At 45.1% G+C, this 17,672-nt stretch overlaps 1 protein-coding gene across 1 annotated transcript; it reads left to right on the top strand.

Moving 5' to 3' along the window:
- Positions 1-57: 57 nt before the first annotated feature.
- On the top strand, positions 58-17,594 carry ccdc191 (coiled-coil domain containing 191). Its single transcript, XM_031583577.2, has 16 exons — positions 58-594; positions 1,166-1,204; positions 1,456-1,591; positions 1,871-2,032; positions 2,152-2,554; positions 2,781-2,931; positions 3,417-3,607; positions 4,483-4,732; positions 5,581-6,083; positions 6,258-6,349; positions 12,441-12,523; positions 13,376-13,477; positions 15,098-15,241; positions 16,354-16,506; positions 16,808-16,962; positions 17,269-17,594. Exons 1-16 carry the CDS (start codon positions 520-522, stop codon positions 17,417-17,419), a joined length of 2,790 nt encoding a protein of 929 aa, XP_031439437.1. The 5' UTR covers positions 58-519; the 3' UTR covers positions 17,420-17,594.
- The last annotated feature ends 78 nt before the right edge of the window (positions 17,595-17,672 follow it).

Below are 17,672 nucleotides of genomic sequence, written 5' to 3'. Positions count from 1 at the left end.
TTTATTGCACAAAAATACTGTCATAACAAATTAGGCAACTAATTCATGAACATACCTCCCAGTTTAAACACAGACAATAGTTTAAGGCACACAGAGGAAGGGCAATTCTAATGTGTAACAAATTACTTTTTTAATAATATACACTACGGTGGCCGGTGAACTAACTTCAACAATGTTGTATTTTGTCCAGATTCTATTGCAATGTTTGTAGGGAGAGGCAGGGGAGTTGCTATAGTAACAGAAACGACGCTTTGGTGGGCGCTGTATTGTGGGACTTGTGGTGTACTTTTGGTGAAAATAGGTTCAATGAAAGTAACAAAACTTTAGTGATTAACTACAATACCCAGATTTCATTTCTATTCAGTGTGATCTACCCGGGAAGTTTACAGCAAGAGAGACCAGAACAGCTACAGGGAGATAGAATTGGATCTAAATAAAAAACTGTATTAAGTGTTAAATGTAAGAAGTATTTGATAAGTTTCAGTATTCTTAACATTCTAATTTCCACGTTCATCCATAATGAGAGATGGACACAGACCTGACCTTTTTCGCTGGAAAAAAATAACCCAAAGCAAAACGCCATCAACCACGAAGGTAATTCTTCTCACACACAATGATGCAGTGAGTTTGTATGTTTAAGTAGGTGGATATTTGGTTTGTTTGTTAATGTTACACTCGCTTGGAAGGATGTCAGTCCAAATTTTGGCGTGGGCGTAAGGTTTCCGAATATTTCTAGTTGTATAGCTGTTTTTTTTAGGACAGCCTTTAAACCATATTTTAAATGTATTTGATGGTATTATTTCTATTATTTTTCCTATTCAAACAAGATCGTTACATTTTACATTCTAATAAGATGTTAGTGTATGGGTATCTGTCTTCGGAGTTTAAAGGTCTATCTAGAAGGCCTCATATGACCTTTCAAATGAATCTATGTGAGATATTGTGCGTGCATTCGGGACGAGACAGGAAAATTAGGGGTATGACATTATTTCTAAGTAGCCAATTTGTATCAAATAACTGACAGCTTTTCAGCAGCTTTATGGGTTGAATTTATAGGCTGCCTCTGCATGGCCATATTGGTATTCCAAACTTTTTTGTCATCCAGCTTTTCACTTCACACCATAATGAAAATCCATTTGCACTTTCCTTGTATTCTGTACTCTAGGTGCAATTTGATAACCATGACATAGACCATTGGATAAAGGTGGGTAATTTGATTCACAACCCTCTCAGCCACCCTCTTTATCTCTTTCTCCCTCTCTTAGAACGGGGTGTTTTTCATGAATAATGTGTATGTGATCTACGCATATGATTTGTGTTGTGTTTTTATGTAAAGCCTCTAAAAATTCCCCTTATGCCACCGCACTACCACCATCACGCACACACACACACACACACACACACACACACACGCACACTTTCCTTGCCTTCTAAAATGTTTCCTTATTTTCTTAGAGAGTGGAGAAAGCTTCAGAGTTTGCTGTCTCTGAGGTTTTCTCCCTTAAGAAATCCCACGCTGGCGTTCACAGTCAGACAGTTGCATTACAGAGCATGGATCAATTGCAGGACCATGACGAAGCATATGGCGAAGGTAAGTCCTATCAAACGTGACCACCATACTACTCTGTACTCTTATTGCAAGTTCTGACAATGCAACAAAGGACACATAGAGTACTCAGGTGTGTCATTCAGTGTAATCGAGCATGAAACATTATGTGCAAACCCACATGCGGTGAATTTAATGTCGAGCACATGGTTGGATTGAAAGGAATTCTCACATGTAGCACACAGATACATTTCTGAAGCTGAGAATCCTTTTTGTTATATGGTCCTTTAGTGCTCATTGTTGCTATTGTTCCTTACTCTGTAGCTCAGGCAATTCTGAGTGAATGGATGAACAAAAAGCTGCGCCTTGAGCTGGAGATGGATGAAGTGGAGGAGGAAGACATCATCGGCTCCAGCAACAAAATAGGGGGCCCTGTGTCAAGGGCACAGAATCATCCAGCTGTGTCCCAGTACAAAAGTTTTTATGGTATAAGGGTTATTTCTGTTTTCTTTCTTCATTCACATTTGCTATGACGTTACAGTTGCCCTTTCTTTTCTTAACACATTCTTTGTTGTTTACACTGTGACTTTCTCTTGGTGCCATAGACATGTATACCGACCTGGAGCAGGAAGAGGAGAGCTCTGTGGTGAATAACTTCCTTCAGGAGCTCATGGAGCATGAAGTGTTGGATTCTGGGACAGTGGAGGACCTGAGCCTGGACTGTGACAGGGGCAAGAGGAGAACAAGGAACCCCGGCCTGACCATGGAGGTGCGGCACAGACAGGTGAAGGAGAACCGACTGAAGAGAGACGCGGAGAGGGAGAGGGAGCGCCAGGAGAGGGAGACGAGAAAGGAGGTCCACGAGGAGGCCCAGAGGAGGGTGAGGGAGGAGGAGAGTAGGTGCCGTCAGAAGGAGCGTAGGAATGAAGAGCTCCTACAGCAGGAGGTGGTGCGACTGCGCCGGGAGATGGAGGCGAGCAGAGCCGTGGAGCAGCTCGCTCGGAGGATGTAAGGTTGCCATGGTGATGGCTGGCCCACATTTCCCTTTTCCCAATACTGTTGAGGCAAAAAAATGTGTTTATGTGAGAGCAATAAAACTAAAAGAGCTCTGAGTTCTATAAAGAAAACAAATCAAATCAAAGGTCTTTAGGATAGCAAATAAAGTGTGTGTGGGTGTTTGTGCTTTTTGTGATCAGGCATTTTATGTTTAAAAGGCACTTGGTCTTTGTTCCAGGGAAAAAGAGAGGCAAGACAGAGAAGCCAAGCAGAGAGCAACTCAGTCCATTAAACCTGCAGGGTTTGCATTCAACTCCCAGAAGCAGCGAGACGAAGAACAACTTGTACAAGAGCAGGTTGAGGCTAGAGTCCACATGCTGAATCTACAAGTAAGGATTTGGATGTGTGTGTGTGAATGTGTGTGTGTGTGTGTGTGTGTGTGTGTGTGTGTTTGTGTGTGTGTGTGTGTGTGTGTGTTACTACGTGTATGTGTGTTATTACAACACAGAACAACAACACACAACAATAAATAGAGCTTCTCAGCACTCTTGGAGGTCTACAGATCCTCCCAGCGTTGAGTAGTGGGCTTGTCATAGTGCTAAAAATAACTTACACTCCAGATCCAGATGATCAGACCCTCAGCATTTGGTGCATTCAAGTCATGTACTGTATGTTCGGCAATTGGAAAATTGCAAATAAAAAAAGACTGAAGACAAGTCGATTGCAGCCATCGATTGCAGCCATCGTGTGTGTGTGAGAATGTTATTGGTGATTTTGTGGTCATAAAATATGTGTGTATCTGCAAGTGTGTGAGTAAGGTTCATTGATGATTGTGTGTGTGTGTGTGTGTGTGTGTGTGTGTGTGTGTGTCTAGTGCCTGCACAAGCACTTCTCAGCCTGGTTCACCTTAGTGCTGGCACGGCGGGTGCGCCAGGGCAAGGCGGGAGCGCTCTGTGATTGGAGGAGAAAACTGCGGGTCTGGCGGGCATGGCGAGCCCTGGTCTGGGCCAATAGGGAGGAGAGAGAGGCGGAGAGAACAGAGGAGGAGCTGCGATTGGAGAACAAGTAAGATCACATGACCACATCACCCAGGGCTCTATCCTTGATCATGGGCAATCTGTATATTACTTCTTAGGTTATAGTTGTAGTTTTGTATACTCAGGAAGGTATATCTTTTGTATGTCTGTTGTGCTTTTTCAGTCCATGCGCTCCCTGGAAACCCACAACCTGGTGTTGTTGTCACCTTGTTCCATAAACTGATACACACATATAAATACACATATATAATGTATACATACATACATACATATACATATATACTGTATATATATACGTATACATATACATCAATACAGTACAGTACAGTACACACAGTACAATATATACATGCAATAATACATGGTGAGGGTCTAAGGACTGAGAGGGACTGAGTAATCGTATATTCATACATTTGGTCATAATACCTCCATTGCTGCAGTAGGGAAGGTATTGTAATTCATGAATGAAGTCCTTGAATTCACTCCCCTAACTGAACAACAAAGGGACATCTAGTCTCATCTTAGACAGAGTAGGCCTTTGGCACTGTAAGCGATCTCCATGCAAATCATTATATCCTGTCCCCAAAATATTAAACAAGGTCACTTTTAATCATCTCTGCAATTTAATTTGGCTATGGAATTGGCATCTTTATGTAATAAAAAATGGATGCTCTTCCCCATCTCTGAAACAAGTACCAGACACTGTCCTCTGGGTCCGTTTAAAGTGAATAGGCTCTGGAAACATAATAATCCCACAACAATTTTGAACAACAGCTCAAGGTTTGTTGGGCTTGTTTTGTAATTAGCCTTGGACATGGTACTTGTACAACCATTTGAATTATGGGAGATGGTCATGGTTGAAATATGAATATGAGTTTGATTGACAGGTTGATATTCCCTCAGGCGTTGTCAAGTGGCTGCAGAGAGTGACCGTAAAAGGCTGTTGAGGCGGTGCCTGAATGATTGGCAGCTCTGGTGTCGAATGGAGAGAGAGCGTCGGGAGCTACTTCAGCAGCAAGAGGAAACCAAACGCAAAATGGCCGCCCTGATTTCTGCTGCTGTCTCAGGGAAGTTAGGGGTTGAGCACACCCATGTTGAGCCAGTTATAGACCTAGCCGAAAAATCCAGCCAATCAGAACCCATAAATACCCAGGTAAGCCTCACCTGGCAAGCAGGTCCCCTTGATTTGCTTCTCAGTCACCCACTCCCTCTCTCTTTCTTTCTCTCCTTTTCTCTGTCTCTATCTCCTTTTTTCTCTCTCCCTCTACCTTTCTGTCTATCTCTCTCTGCTCCTTTCTGTCTTTCTCAGCGACAGAAACAAAATGTACAGATATTTTTTTTACAACAACATCTCCTAAATACCGAGCAAGAATACTGGGGGGGGGGGGGGTTGTATAACCCGAATTATTGTTCATTAATGAAACATGAGGTGGGGTGCTCAGCAAAACTATCCAGCCTGCGCCAGGCAATAAAGCACACAATTGAAAGCGCTTGGTCTCCCATATTAATCTTCCAGCTCTACGCACCGCACCAACACAATGCCAAGGACAGCAAGCGCTGCCCGCGTTGGATAATCACTCATGTTTCTGTCAAGGAAGTTTATCAACACAATTATAGAAACTTTTTGAATGAATAATTTGAACAAAATAAAAGCTTTAATTTATTTCCCAGGCAGGCCGGTGCAAAGGGGGCAGCGGTTTGGGGGAGAGGGGGGGGGGGGGGGGGGCGGCAAGAGATGAGTTTTGGAGGAGCATTCTGAGTGACAGTGGCTGAGATATGTTTTAAAACATGAAGAGAGGTAGACAGGACCAGGCGAAGGGATGGGTGTGGGGATGGGGATGGGGACGCCAGGAAATAGCTTCTTCACCTAAGGTGGATCTCTGCTACAGTATGTGCCAGAATTGATGTGGAAAGTGTCATGGCGCCCGCCCAAACGCTAAGGGGAGCCGACATGCAGTCATGCGCAGCCATCTCCAATTTGGCTCACTTCTCGTCTCCCAGCAGGTCACAGTCCCCACATCGCAATGCCCTGGCACCGCGCCCACCTCTGCCTCCCCTCTAATTACCTTGGATGGTGCCCGCAGTGAAGCCCACGGCAATGCCCGTGGCGGCTCGCCTCCGAAGGTGGCTTGGCAGGTCACCCGTGGGCACGCCGCCCTCAGTGCGGCCGAGCTACAGCAGCTGGCCAGGAGGAACGGCCAGCAGCAGGGACCGCTCACCGGCGCCCCCCGGAGTTTGGGAGCGGAACTGCATGGTGGGAGGTTTGAGCACCGGCACGCGGCGCAGCAGCAGGTGATCGCAGAGCAACAGAGGCGCCTGAGGGAGCAGCAGGAGCTGATCGCTCAGCTGCAGGACACGCACAACATGGCGGAGCTTCGGAAGCGGTCCGCCGATGTTCAAACCTGTGCCAACGCACAGACCCCAGCAGGACCCAGGCAGCCAATCACACAACTCAATGGCCTCAAGGAGCCACACACAGGGAAGAGAGATCCAGACAAAGTCAGGTGAGGACCTATTGACCTTTATTGATGGATGCAAGCTTAAAACCGTGAATGTGTGTGTTTGTGGTACAGAGAGAGAGTTTACCTTTTACTGGGAAGCCTTGAGACAACAAGTTAGTATTCTTTTCACCGTGTGTGTGTGAAAGCTGCTCTAATATTCATTAGTTTTACTTCCAGGCCTCAAGGCATCTCAAGGGAAACCAATATCAGCAACCCCGCACCTAGAAACCAACAGAAAAACTCCACAGCCCCGCACCCTGCTGTGCAAGGTCAGACACACACAAGCGCACACACTTGATACACACACGCTCACACATACACAGACACTCAATACATACACAGACACTCAGTACACACACACACACACACTTTACACATGAACACTTTACAAACACATGCTGTAGGGATCACAGGGCTTTGGCCTGCTATGTCAGTTGTGCTGCAAGAAATGAATTTTCAGGGCTCCCAGAGCCTTGGAATGCTTACGGAAGAACCACAGAAAAGCACAAAGTATTGATAGCACGCGAGCGTACACTAACATGTGCACGTGCCCAGATTCTCTCACTCAAGGCCTTACAGCAGCCTACATCACGCTTCTTTGGAGCACAGCATTGCACCGGAGAGAAGGGTATTGTTACAGAAGACTTGGCAAAGGAAGAACACATTTTTCTTTTTCCAACTTTCTATCAACTTTAAATATCGACCCACACTTTAGTGTTGCTATATCTGTGCCTCACTCTTTCTCTCCCTCCCTCTCTCTCTCTCGCTCTCTTTCTTTCTTTCTCTCGTTGGCGGCGCGTAAACACGCAGCGGCTGGGGGCTCTCCAGACTAGGATTTTGTTTTTGTTTTTAGTAATTGTTTAGTTGTAGTTTTAGTTTAGTTTTAGTTAAGTTTTAAGTGTAATAGCGGCTCGGGGTTCTCCCGATTATAAGATGCCATTGTTTGTAAACTGTTTCGTTGTAGTTTAGTTTAGTTTTAGTGAAATCGCTTAGTTGGTTGCCATGGCGACATGTACACAACTTGTACACAACTTGACTGTCTACAGTCGCCAGGATCTCCTAAACATTGGAGTACGGAGTGAACAATCTGTAAACAGCGACTTTACCCACACACACAGCATACCAGAGGATATAGCCCGGACAGCAGGCTCTCCGTGGATTGTCATTCCCACGGGCAGGAGGAGGAGGCGCCGAAATGAAAGGAGACAAAAGCGAGGCTGCCGGGCTGGCGTTTACGCGCAGCTGAGAAGACGACCGCATAAACTGCCACTTCCTAGCATCTTCCTCTCAAATGCCAGATCCATCACAAATAAAATGGATGAGCTGAAGCTACAGATGGCAGCAAACGGACTCGTACAGGACTGTTGCATTCTGCTGATAACGGAGACCTGGCTCCACTCATCCATTCCAGATACGGCCATAGAGCTAGCAGGACGCACAGCTCATCGCCAGGACAGGAACAGTAACTCCGGTAAGAGCAGAGGAGGGGGGCTATGCATTTATGTCAACAACAACTGGTGTACCAACGCCATGACCATCGATAGCCACTGCTCTCCAGACCTCGAGTATTTAACTGTTAAATGCAGACCCACGTACCTCCCACGGGAGTTTACTGTTGTCATGGTGACTGCTGTGTATATACCACCGGATGCTAATGCCAAGTCAGCCCTTAGTCACTTGTACAATGCCATCAGCCTTAAACAAAACACCTATCCAGAGGCAGTACACGTGATAGCAGGCGACTTCAACCATGCTGATTTGAAGGTAGTGCTCCCTAAGTTCTACCAACACATAAAATGTGCTACCAGGGGAGAAAATACACTGGATAAAGCCTACTCAAATATCAAGCATGGTTACAGGGCTACACAGCTACCCCACCTTGGCTTGTCTGATCACATGTCCCTACTACTCTTACCGGCATACACCCCCCTTAAGAAAAAAGCACCCACAACAAAGACTATTAAGACTTGGCCTGATGATGCCTCTCAGCAGCTGCAGGACTGTTTTGAAACCACCAACTGGGATATTTTCAAGCACCAGGACCTGGAAGTGTACACCTCGACTGTTTTGTGCTACATCAAACACTGTGTCGACACTGTCACAGTGGACAGGCGCATCCGGGTGTATCCTAACCAGAAGCCCTGGATGACAAAAGAAGTCAAAGTGCTGTTGAAGGAGAGGAGCGGCGCCTTCAGGTCTGGGGATGAGGCACAGTACAGGACTGCCAGAGCCAACCTGAGGAGGGGCATCAGGGAGGCCAAGACAGCATACAAGAGGAGGATTGAGGACCACTTCAGCAGCAACAACATACGGCAGGTGTGGCAAGGGGTCCAACACATCACCAACTACAGGTCCAGCAACCTAACTGCAGCCGACGGTGATGACTCGCTGGCTGAGGGGCTAAACTGCTTCTTCACACGCTTTGAAGTTGATACACCGGATGTGACCACGCCACTTCCACTAGACCCCTGTAGCCACACCCTCACAGTGCAGGCACAGGAGGTAAGGTGTGTTCTGCGGGCAGTGAACCCAAGAAAAGCTGCTGGACCAGACGGTGTGACTGGGAGGGTGCTGAGGGACTGTGCAGACCAACTGGCTGGTGTGTTCACCAACATATTCAACCAGTCCCTATCCCAGTGCTTGATTCCACCCTGCCTGAAGTCCTCCACAATCATTCCTCTACCAAAAAAGACCACTGCCAGCACCCCTAACGACTACCGACCAGTGGCACTGACACCTATCATCATGAAGTGTTTTGAGAAACTGGTCCGGAGTCACATCACAACAAGCCTGCCACCCACTTTTGACTCCCACCAGTTTGCATACAGAGCAAACAGGGCTACAGAAGATGCTATTGCCACGGCTCTCCACACCACACTTACACACGTGGAACAGAGAGGGAATTACGCCAGGCTGCTCTTCATAGACTTCAGCTCTGCTTTCAACACGATCATACCAAGCAGACTGGTCACCAAACTGATGGACTTAGGGCTCTCACAGCAAATCTGCTACTGGATCAGAAATTTCCTGACAGACCGCTCCCAGAGGGTTAGAGTAGGATCCCATCTCTCCTCAGCTCTCAGCATCAGCATCGGCTCACCGCAGGGCTGCGTGTTGAGCCCCCTACTCTACACCATCTATACCCATGACTGCACTCCCACCCACCCGAGCAATGCCATCATTAAGTTTGCAGATGATACAACCGTGGTGGGGCTCATCTCAGGAGGAGATGAGACTGCATACAGGGAGGAGGTGCAAAGGCTGTCGACATGGTGCACCTTGAACAATCTTGTCCTCAACACCTCCAAGACAAAAGAGCTGATAGTCGACTATAGGAGGAAAAAATCGGACATGCAGCCTATTGCCATCAATGGGGAGAGAGTGGAGAGGGTATCAGACTTCAGCTTCCTGGGCACTCACATCGAGGAGGACCTTTCCTGGACCAGAAACACCATTGCACTGCTGAAAAAGGCACAACAGAGGCTGTATTTCCTGAGGTTACTCAGGAAGAACAAATTAAAAAAGAAACTGTTAGTGTCCTTTTACCGCTGCTCTGTGGAGTCAGTGCTAAGCTATGGCATCTCGCTGTGGTTTGCCAGCTGCACGGCAGCAGAAAGAAAGGTACTCCAGAGGGTCATTAACACAGCGCAAAAAGTAATTGGCTGCTCTCTTCCACCTCTTGAGGACATTTATAAAACACGCTGCCTCAGAAAAGCCCACAGTATCCTCAGAGACTCAACACACCCTGGTTACCACCTATTTGAACTGTTGCCCTCAGGGAGACGCTTTAGGACCATCATAGCAAAAACAGACAGGCTGAGAAACAGCTTCTATCCCAGAGCCATCATAGCACTTAACAATGCACAAAACTGACCTGTATTTGTCTCTCTGTTGTGTTATATGTCTTGTGTTTTTATAGTGTAAATATGTATATATATATGTTCAATCTATATTTGTATTGTTTTTGTGTCTGAGAGCTGCTACCTCAATTTCGTTGTACTTGTGCAATGACAAATAAATATATTCTATTCTATTCTATTCTATTCTCTGAGCTCCACAGACTTGTAGATTTGATGCTCAGTAGACCGTGTGTGAGATAATTTTTCTATAGAAGTTGCTTCTTGAGTCTTTCTTGAATCTAACAAAAGGTTCATGAAACTAACTCATAATGGAAATCACGCTATTGCATCATGGCTGGGAATCATAATCAGCATATGTTCCCAGCCTGTGGGTGAGGATGATTGTGCTAAAAGTCTAGCCTGACGATGTCATACTCATAATTCTAGTCAGAATATGAGTCTGATACCACTCCATTGGGCTGTGATTATGGGGCGTGTTTCAACCGAACCAGGAGAAAAAATGCCTCTTCGCTCAATTGGTTACCTACAACCAATCAGAACAACGTAGTATGTGACCAGGGCCAGCTGATAAATTAAACTTTTACCGGATCCCGTAGGAAGGAAGGCAAAAACATCTTTTCGATTGATAAATGCCTTGGTCGCGTTTCTCTGTTCCTCTTTCAAAATGAATGCACTGTCAATGTCTAAATGGACTCGAATCTATACATTTCAGCTCTCCAGCGGCAGCCATGTTTGTTGAAAACGAATTCAACCTGTGTGTTGATTACGTTACTGTTGATTATCTGTCCATCATCGTATAAAGCCCGTCTTGACAATTTGATTGGTCCGGCAATTTCTGTCCGGAGATAATTTCTCCCCAACGGAGCGACACCAGACCGAACTTCCCGACTTCAAATGTTGTGGGCGGGGCTAAGTTCGGTCTGGTATCCAGGCTACTAAAAGTCATTACCAAAGGGAGAAAACTGCCTTTCGGAGGCAGCAGAGAAAAAGAAAGTTTTGAGACAGAACGTACACATTATGAAGTGCTAAAAGAATTGACTTATAGTCCAATTTAGGTTGGTGCTTAGCCTTGAGGGCTAAAAGCCCACCCAGCTTGAAACGACTGTTGAGATGATTCATCTACCTGCCTGAATGAAAGGAGTAAAGCACTAGTAGTGGATTGAATGAGTCATGAGTCATGAAACAGATTTCTGGAGTAACACAGACAAACATATACAAATACCCCATGACAGCCAGAGGAGAAAGCTGGAAGATCTCCAAGCCTGATCCTCTTTGTGGAAAAACACGCTCAAAATAAAAAATAATTGAATAATAATTACTCTATATATATCTATTTATATATTCCATTTAATATTCTTATTGTGTGAATAAAACTGTAGGTTTTACACATGCATAAATTAACAGTATATATTCATAATCTTGTTGCATGTGCGGTTCCTCTTATAGTATGGTGTATTATAACATTCATCCTTCTAGAATCATATGAAGAAACACAAAATAAAATGTGTTGCTGTTTTAAGTGTGTTTATTCAGTCCTCTCAAACTCGGTTAAATATGGGTCAGCCATGCGTGTCAGGGGTTATTGCAGCTATGTGAGGCTGAGAAAGCAAATAAAACCACTTGTTTTCTCATTCGTTTGTGCTACTTTGTGTTTTGATGTGTTAAGGGTGTTTTCTAGTAGGAACCTTACAGTAGAATTGAAGATGTTTTTGACCAGTACTGTTGGTCTAATGAATGTGAGCGTGTTCCAGACAGTCAGACAGTTCTTTTAAAGGGTGAAGGCTCCTAATTTAATTCGTTTTTCCATCAACATGTGGCGTTCATGTTAATCCCTAATGCTGTTGTTGTGTGAACCTTCCTGATTACACTCTCTCTCTCGTTCTGAATTTCTAGTATAAAGTCACATCTACATAAAACAATGCTTTATTAACTTTACCACAACAGGGCATTAAAGGTACAGTGTGTAGTTTTAAGTGGCATCTAGTGGTAGGGTTGCGGAATTGCAACCAGCTGAATACCCTTCCCTTTACAAGAGGACCTACGGTGGACATCAAATGCCATAAGAAAAGCCCTAAATTGTGTGTTGGTTTGTGCGTTCTGGGCTACTGTAGAAACATGGCGGACTCCGTGGTAGAGGACTCGCTCCCTGTGTAGTTACGAAGTGCTCATTCTAAGATATCAAAACCACAGTGATTCATAGTAACAGGTAGTTATATACTAATGAAAATATTATTATGAACACTGAATTCCATTTCTACTAATTGATGCCACTAAAAACTACACATTGTACCTTTAAAAGACAGAGACAGAGCAAATATATTAAAGGGCAGACAAAAGAACAGAAAGAAGAAAAAACAGCAATGAACAGCAAAATACTTATATCTACATATTTTGATTCAGTATTAATTTGAAACGGTATTCAGATGGTAATTGCTCTCCCTCTCCTATCTCCATCCATCTCCCTCTCTCTGTCTTTCTCTCTTTTTTATCAATCCTACAGCTATGGAGGAGAGGGCTCAACAGCGCGCTGAACGCAGGAAAGAGGTGGAGGAGAGGAAGAAGCAAAGAGAGGAGCAGAGACTTGTGAGTGCTTGAACATGGGCCACGTGTAGTTCTGTTTTTAGTGTGTGTGTGTGAGTGTGTGTTTGTGTATGTGAGTGTTTGTGTCTGTGTGTGTGTGTGTGTGTGTGTGTGTGTGTGTGTGTGTGCGTGTGTCTAAAGATTCCCCCTTCAAAATGTAATGTTTATGATATCTGAATTTCCCTCTCTCAGCAATCTGGTTACTCAGGTGGACAAAACACACACTCACACTCACACACACACAATTGCTGTAATGGGCATAGATAATTTACTATTTATGTGAATGTAAGATAAAAAGTTCATTTGTGAATTTAGTCTTCTGGGCTGTTGATGAAATGTGTGTTGGAGGTGACATGTGTGTGTGTGTGTGTGTGTGTGTGTGTGTGTGTGTTTGTGTTTGTGTTTGTGTAAGATTCGACCTTGAGTGAATGTATGTGGGAAAGAGCGGCCAGGGGGGGGGTTAGCCTTAATGGTGTGTCTGTGTAGGTGAGTAAATGTGTGCGTTTCTATGTTGTAGTTCTGCAAGGATTTCATTAAAACATACCCTTACCTTACTTACATTGGTTTTAAATAGGTTGAGCTTATTAAAGGTTTATGCAATCTTAATTTCCCTCTCTCAGCAACCTGGTTACAGTTGTGGACAAAAAACACACACACACTCACACTCACACTCACACTCACACACACGCACTCACACAAACGCTGTAATGGGCATAGATAATTGACTATTTATGTGAATGTAAGATAAAAAATTTAAATCCGTCTTCATTTGTGAATTTAGTCTTATGGGCTGTTGATGCAGTGTGTGTTGGAGGTGACGCGTGCGTGTGTGTGTGTGTGTGTATGTTTCTCCAGGCCCAGCTGAAAGCAGCAGAGGAGGAGAGAGAGAGGGAAGAGGAGGCTGGGAAGCGCATTGCTACCGAGAAGAAAAGAGAGGAACGCAAGCAGCAGAGGGAGGTATGTGTGTGAGTGTGTGTGTGTGTGTGCGACGTGTGTGGTATGTTTTTAATTCTTTTCATTGTGTAGTTATTGTGTTTAATGATCAAAACTATTATATGTGTGTTGTACAGAATGTTGTACATTATTTTTATAAATTAGTTAATGTGTTTATTGATTAATCAATACAGCTCAGTAGCTCTGTGTGTATGGGGTTGAATGTGTGCTCAGACACAATTAGTTTTCTCTTCGTCAAATTCTGAATTGGTGTGTGTGTGTGTGCTTGTGTTTGTGTGTGTGTGTGTTTGTGTGCTTGAGTTCACACGACCATGGTTGTGCTTTTACACCAGTAAAAAGTGCTTGTTGACTCACCCTGACACTGTAAGGGCAATCTGTTGTCTGGTGTTTCTGCAAATGGTGGGGTAGTAGTGGGGAATCTTTGTGGGACACCTGACACGGTATGTTCATTTGTGGGGGTGTTGTTGAATTTGTGTCTTTTGATCATATCAACAGGGATTCTGACATTGTCCAAGTCCAAAAGACTATTGAATTGATACAAGCCCAGCACAGATCAAATCACATTATCATTGTAATCATTGCAGTGGTCTTCACATTATTTAGCATATAGGCCTAAGGGCCTAATAAACACGCATGAAAGCAATCTACATAAGATATTAGGGAAATGATTTATGTAGAATACAGTGAAAATGTATGTCTTTAGGGGAAAAACGTCCTTGCGCTCCGTCTCAGTTTTGGCCTATCTTAATTGCCACTGTATGTGGGAGAAAAATGCGCTGATTAGTGGTCTAAACTGAGTGACTGTTATGTTGTAAAACGCAAAAAAATATCACTTTTTCTGTCTCACTTTTTGTTGCGCATTAGGGCCTCGATGAATGATGGGCTTCTACATTATTTTAGTCACTGTCTGTGTGATGTTGAGTGTATTGCATAGCCTTCATAGCCATTTGGTGACATTTTGTTGAGTTAAATGATCAGCCAATTTAGTAATGAGTGGTCAAACGCTGTCAAACTGTTTAAAGATTAAATGCGCCTGCCAGATGTTGAAAACCAGGTTAAATTCCAAAGAAGGAATGCAGAACGCCTTCCTCAAAACAATTGCCATGCAACGCCTACCTTTTTGTTCAGACACTCAAATGAGGTGTCCGTCCGCCCTTGAAGGCGATTAGGTCTGTGCGCATGTTATGAAATGACCAAATGAATCTGCCCTAGAAATCAAAATAACATTACACAATGTCCTTCTCTGTTGCGCATAAGAATCCGTGGTGCGCATCTATCAAATTAGGGCCCTCTGTGTGTTTTTAGAGTAGTTATTATTTTTTACAGAATTAGAATAGTTAGATATTATTATGCTATAGTGTGTTTTATAGAATTAGAAGTTATATATTATTATGCTATGGTGTGTTTTAAAGAAATAGAAGTTATATATTATTACCCTATAGTGTGTTTTATAGAATTAGTTAAATATTATTTTATATTACGCCATAGTGTGTAGGTGCAAATAATTGCATTGCCCTTGATCAAGTAGGTTTGTTTATCTGAAGGGTAAGAACCTAGGATTCTGTGTGTTGATGTGTGTTGATGTGTCTTTGTGTGTGTTTGTGTATGTGTGTGTGTATTCAGAGGGAGCTGGAAAAACAGAGGAAACAGGAGAGAGAGCAGGAGCTCCTGCACCAGGCCAAGGAGCACTACCAAAGGACACTCTTGCTACAGCAAGGCCTGGCGCCATGGAAACGCCTTATGGAGCAGTGCCATGCCAACGCACAGGTGAGTAGCCAGACGGCTCCCCCAAACCCCCCTAGTCTGGGCGTCCAGTGCAGGCACCACCTTTCACCGTGATTTATCACAAGCCTGCAGTCAGGACCAAGCCATATGCCTCGCAAGTGAACATTCCCATCGGCATACAACATGGACCCAAACACATCCATATATGTTAAAGACATATACCCCCTGTGTCATAAATACAGATTCCTCCCTCTCTGTCACACAGTCAGAAACAGAATTGACCCAAATATGACCCATACCTACATGCATACTGCATAGAAAGTTCCCACACACATTATGCAATAAATTAAACATATGAAGATCTTATTTTCAGAGTCAGTCTACATGGCACACACACACACACACACACACACACACACATTAGTAAGTGACACCGGAAGGCCAGCTGTTCCTTGTCACACGGAGACATTCTCATTTCCTGCGCTCTGATGATGTTTTTGGTGTACTGTAGCTTCAGCACCTGCTTGACCACCTGTTACTGAGAGGGCTTGGCACCGTACTGACATCTGATAATCACACACAGAGGCCAGGGAGGGGGAGGGGGAGGGGGAGGGAGAGAGAGAGAGAGAGAGAGAGAGAACAAACACAGGAGAGGGAGAGAGATAGCACAAACACAGGAGAGGGAGGAAGAGAGAGAGGAAGAGAGGGAGAGAGAAAGCACAAACACAGAAGAGGGAGGGAGAGAGAGACAGAGAGAGGGAGAGAGAGAGCACAAACACAGAAGAGGGAGAGGGTGGAAAGGGAGAGCAAGAAAGAAAAAATGACAAGGAGGTGAGTAAGTGATGGATAGTGAGAATGAGATAGAATGTTAGACAGAAATAGAAAGAAGTAATGATTACACAGAGATGAGAGGGAGAGGTAGAAGGAAAGTGAGAAGAAAAAGAGAGCGCATGAGAGAGAGAGAGAGAGAGAGAATGAACGGATAAGACATAGAAGAGAGAAAGAGAGGAAGAGTGAGTGAAAGAGGGAGAGTAAGCAAGTGAGCGAGAGCGAGGGGGGGAGGGGGAGAAGAGAAGCGAAGACATGTGAGTGTTCTTGCCGTGGAGTGTCTGGGATGATGATGATGCCTTACACCTGCTCCGTGCCACTCCCAGCTGGCTGGCGCTCATCACGACCACTCGGCCATGAGACGTTGCTTCCTGCTCTGGCATCATGCCACCCAGCAGTGTCAGGCTGATAGAGAGGACCGCGCCGCCAGCCTCCACCGACATATCTTACTACGGAGGAGCCTCTCCAGCTGGAAACGAGTATGTGCACGCACACACACACACACAACGTGTATGCATTCAAATACACACACGCACACTATGTGTATACATTCAAACATATACACACACACACGTGTATGAATTACAACACACACACACAGGCAACACAGTCCATCTCCCAAAAATATTCGAACACACGCTCACACTCATACATCCTCAGTCACGCCACAATCATGTTTCAGAGATAAAGGCTTTGCAGAGATTTTGTTGTTCCGGTACCTCTGATTTGTGTGTGTGTGTGTGTGTGTGTGTGTGTGTGTGTGTGTGTGTGTGTGCTCAGCTGAAGGACTACCGCTCATTCCTGGAGGAGCGGGCTGAGAGGTTCTGCCGTGAGAGGATTCTGCACCGGGTCTTCACCGCACTCGTGGCTTACGTGACGGACGAGCGGCTGGCGGCGTGGGACCGCGAGCAGCTGGCACAAGAGCACAGCGCCAGGTAGGGCTTACCTGTGCTCAGGTGATAGAGAAGAGCAGTGGAGATGGGCTACAGTGGCAGATGACCCACTTTGTCTCCGTCTCAATTCTCTCCGCTTCGTTCACTGCTCTTCTCTTCTCACTTTCATACTTTTTTCTGTTCCCCCTTTCCCCTCCTTGTCCCTGCGTTCCTGTCTCTGCCCTGCTGCTTCTCCTTTCCTCTCCTCTCCTCTATCCCTCCTTCTGTCTCTCTCCTTTTCTCTTGCTCGCTCTATCACTCTTTTCTTCTCCTCCCCTCTCCATCTCTCTCTCTCTCTCTCTCTCCCAGGCGGGTGGTGAGTGGTTGTTTCCTCAGCTGGCGGCGTCTGCCAGTGCTCCAGAGAGAGGAGAGGGAGCGGGAGGTCCGTAGGGAGCAGCTCCGACGAAGAGTAGCTGAAATCCTGCCCGACTTTCGGGCGTCCCCTAGGGATGCTGTCTAGAGCCCGGGCCCTGGTCCCCTGTGTTCACACTCTCTGACCACACACAAACGGAGTCACAATGGAGGGGCACCCATATCACACACTTACGCATGCACACATGTAGATAAATGCATACAGCTGCATGCAAAGAGATGCAGACAAACACCTGGACATGCTTGCATGCGCACACACACACACAGATCGCTCATGCATAATATTGTATATGGACAAATCTTATATGGTCTCAAAGCTGGACCAAAGTTGTGTTTTTTTT

This window comes from Clupea harengus, chromosome 17 (genome assembly GCF_900700415.2).
Source record: "Clupea harengus chromosome 17, Ch_v2.0.2, whole genome shotgun sequence".
Taxonomy (NCBI): domain Eukaryota; kingdom Metazoa; phylum Chordata; class Actinopteri; order Clupeiformes; family Clupeidae; genus Clupea; species Clupea harengus.
The sequence above is the reverse complement of the archived record's forward strand: the minus strand, read 5'-3'. Positions and strand labels throughout refer to the sequence as shown.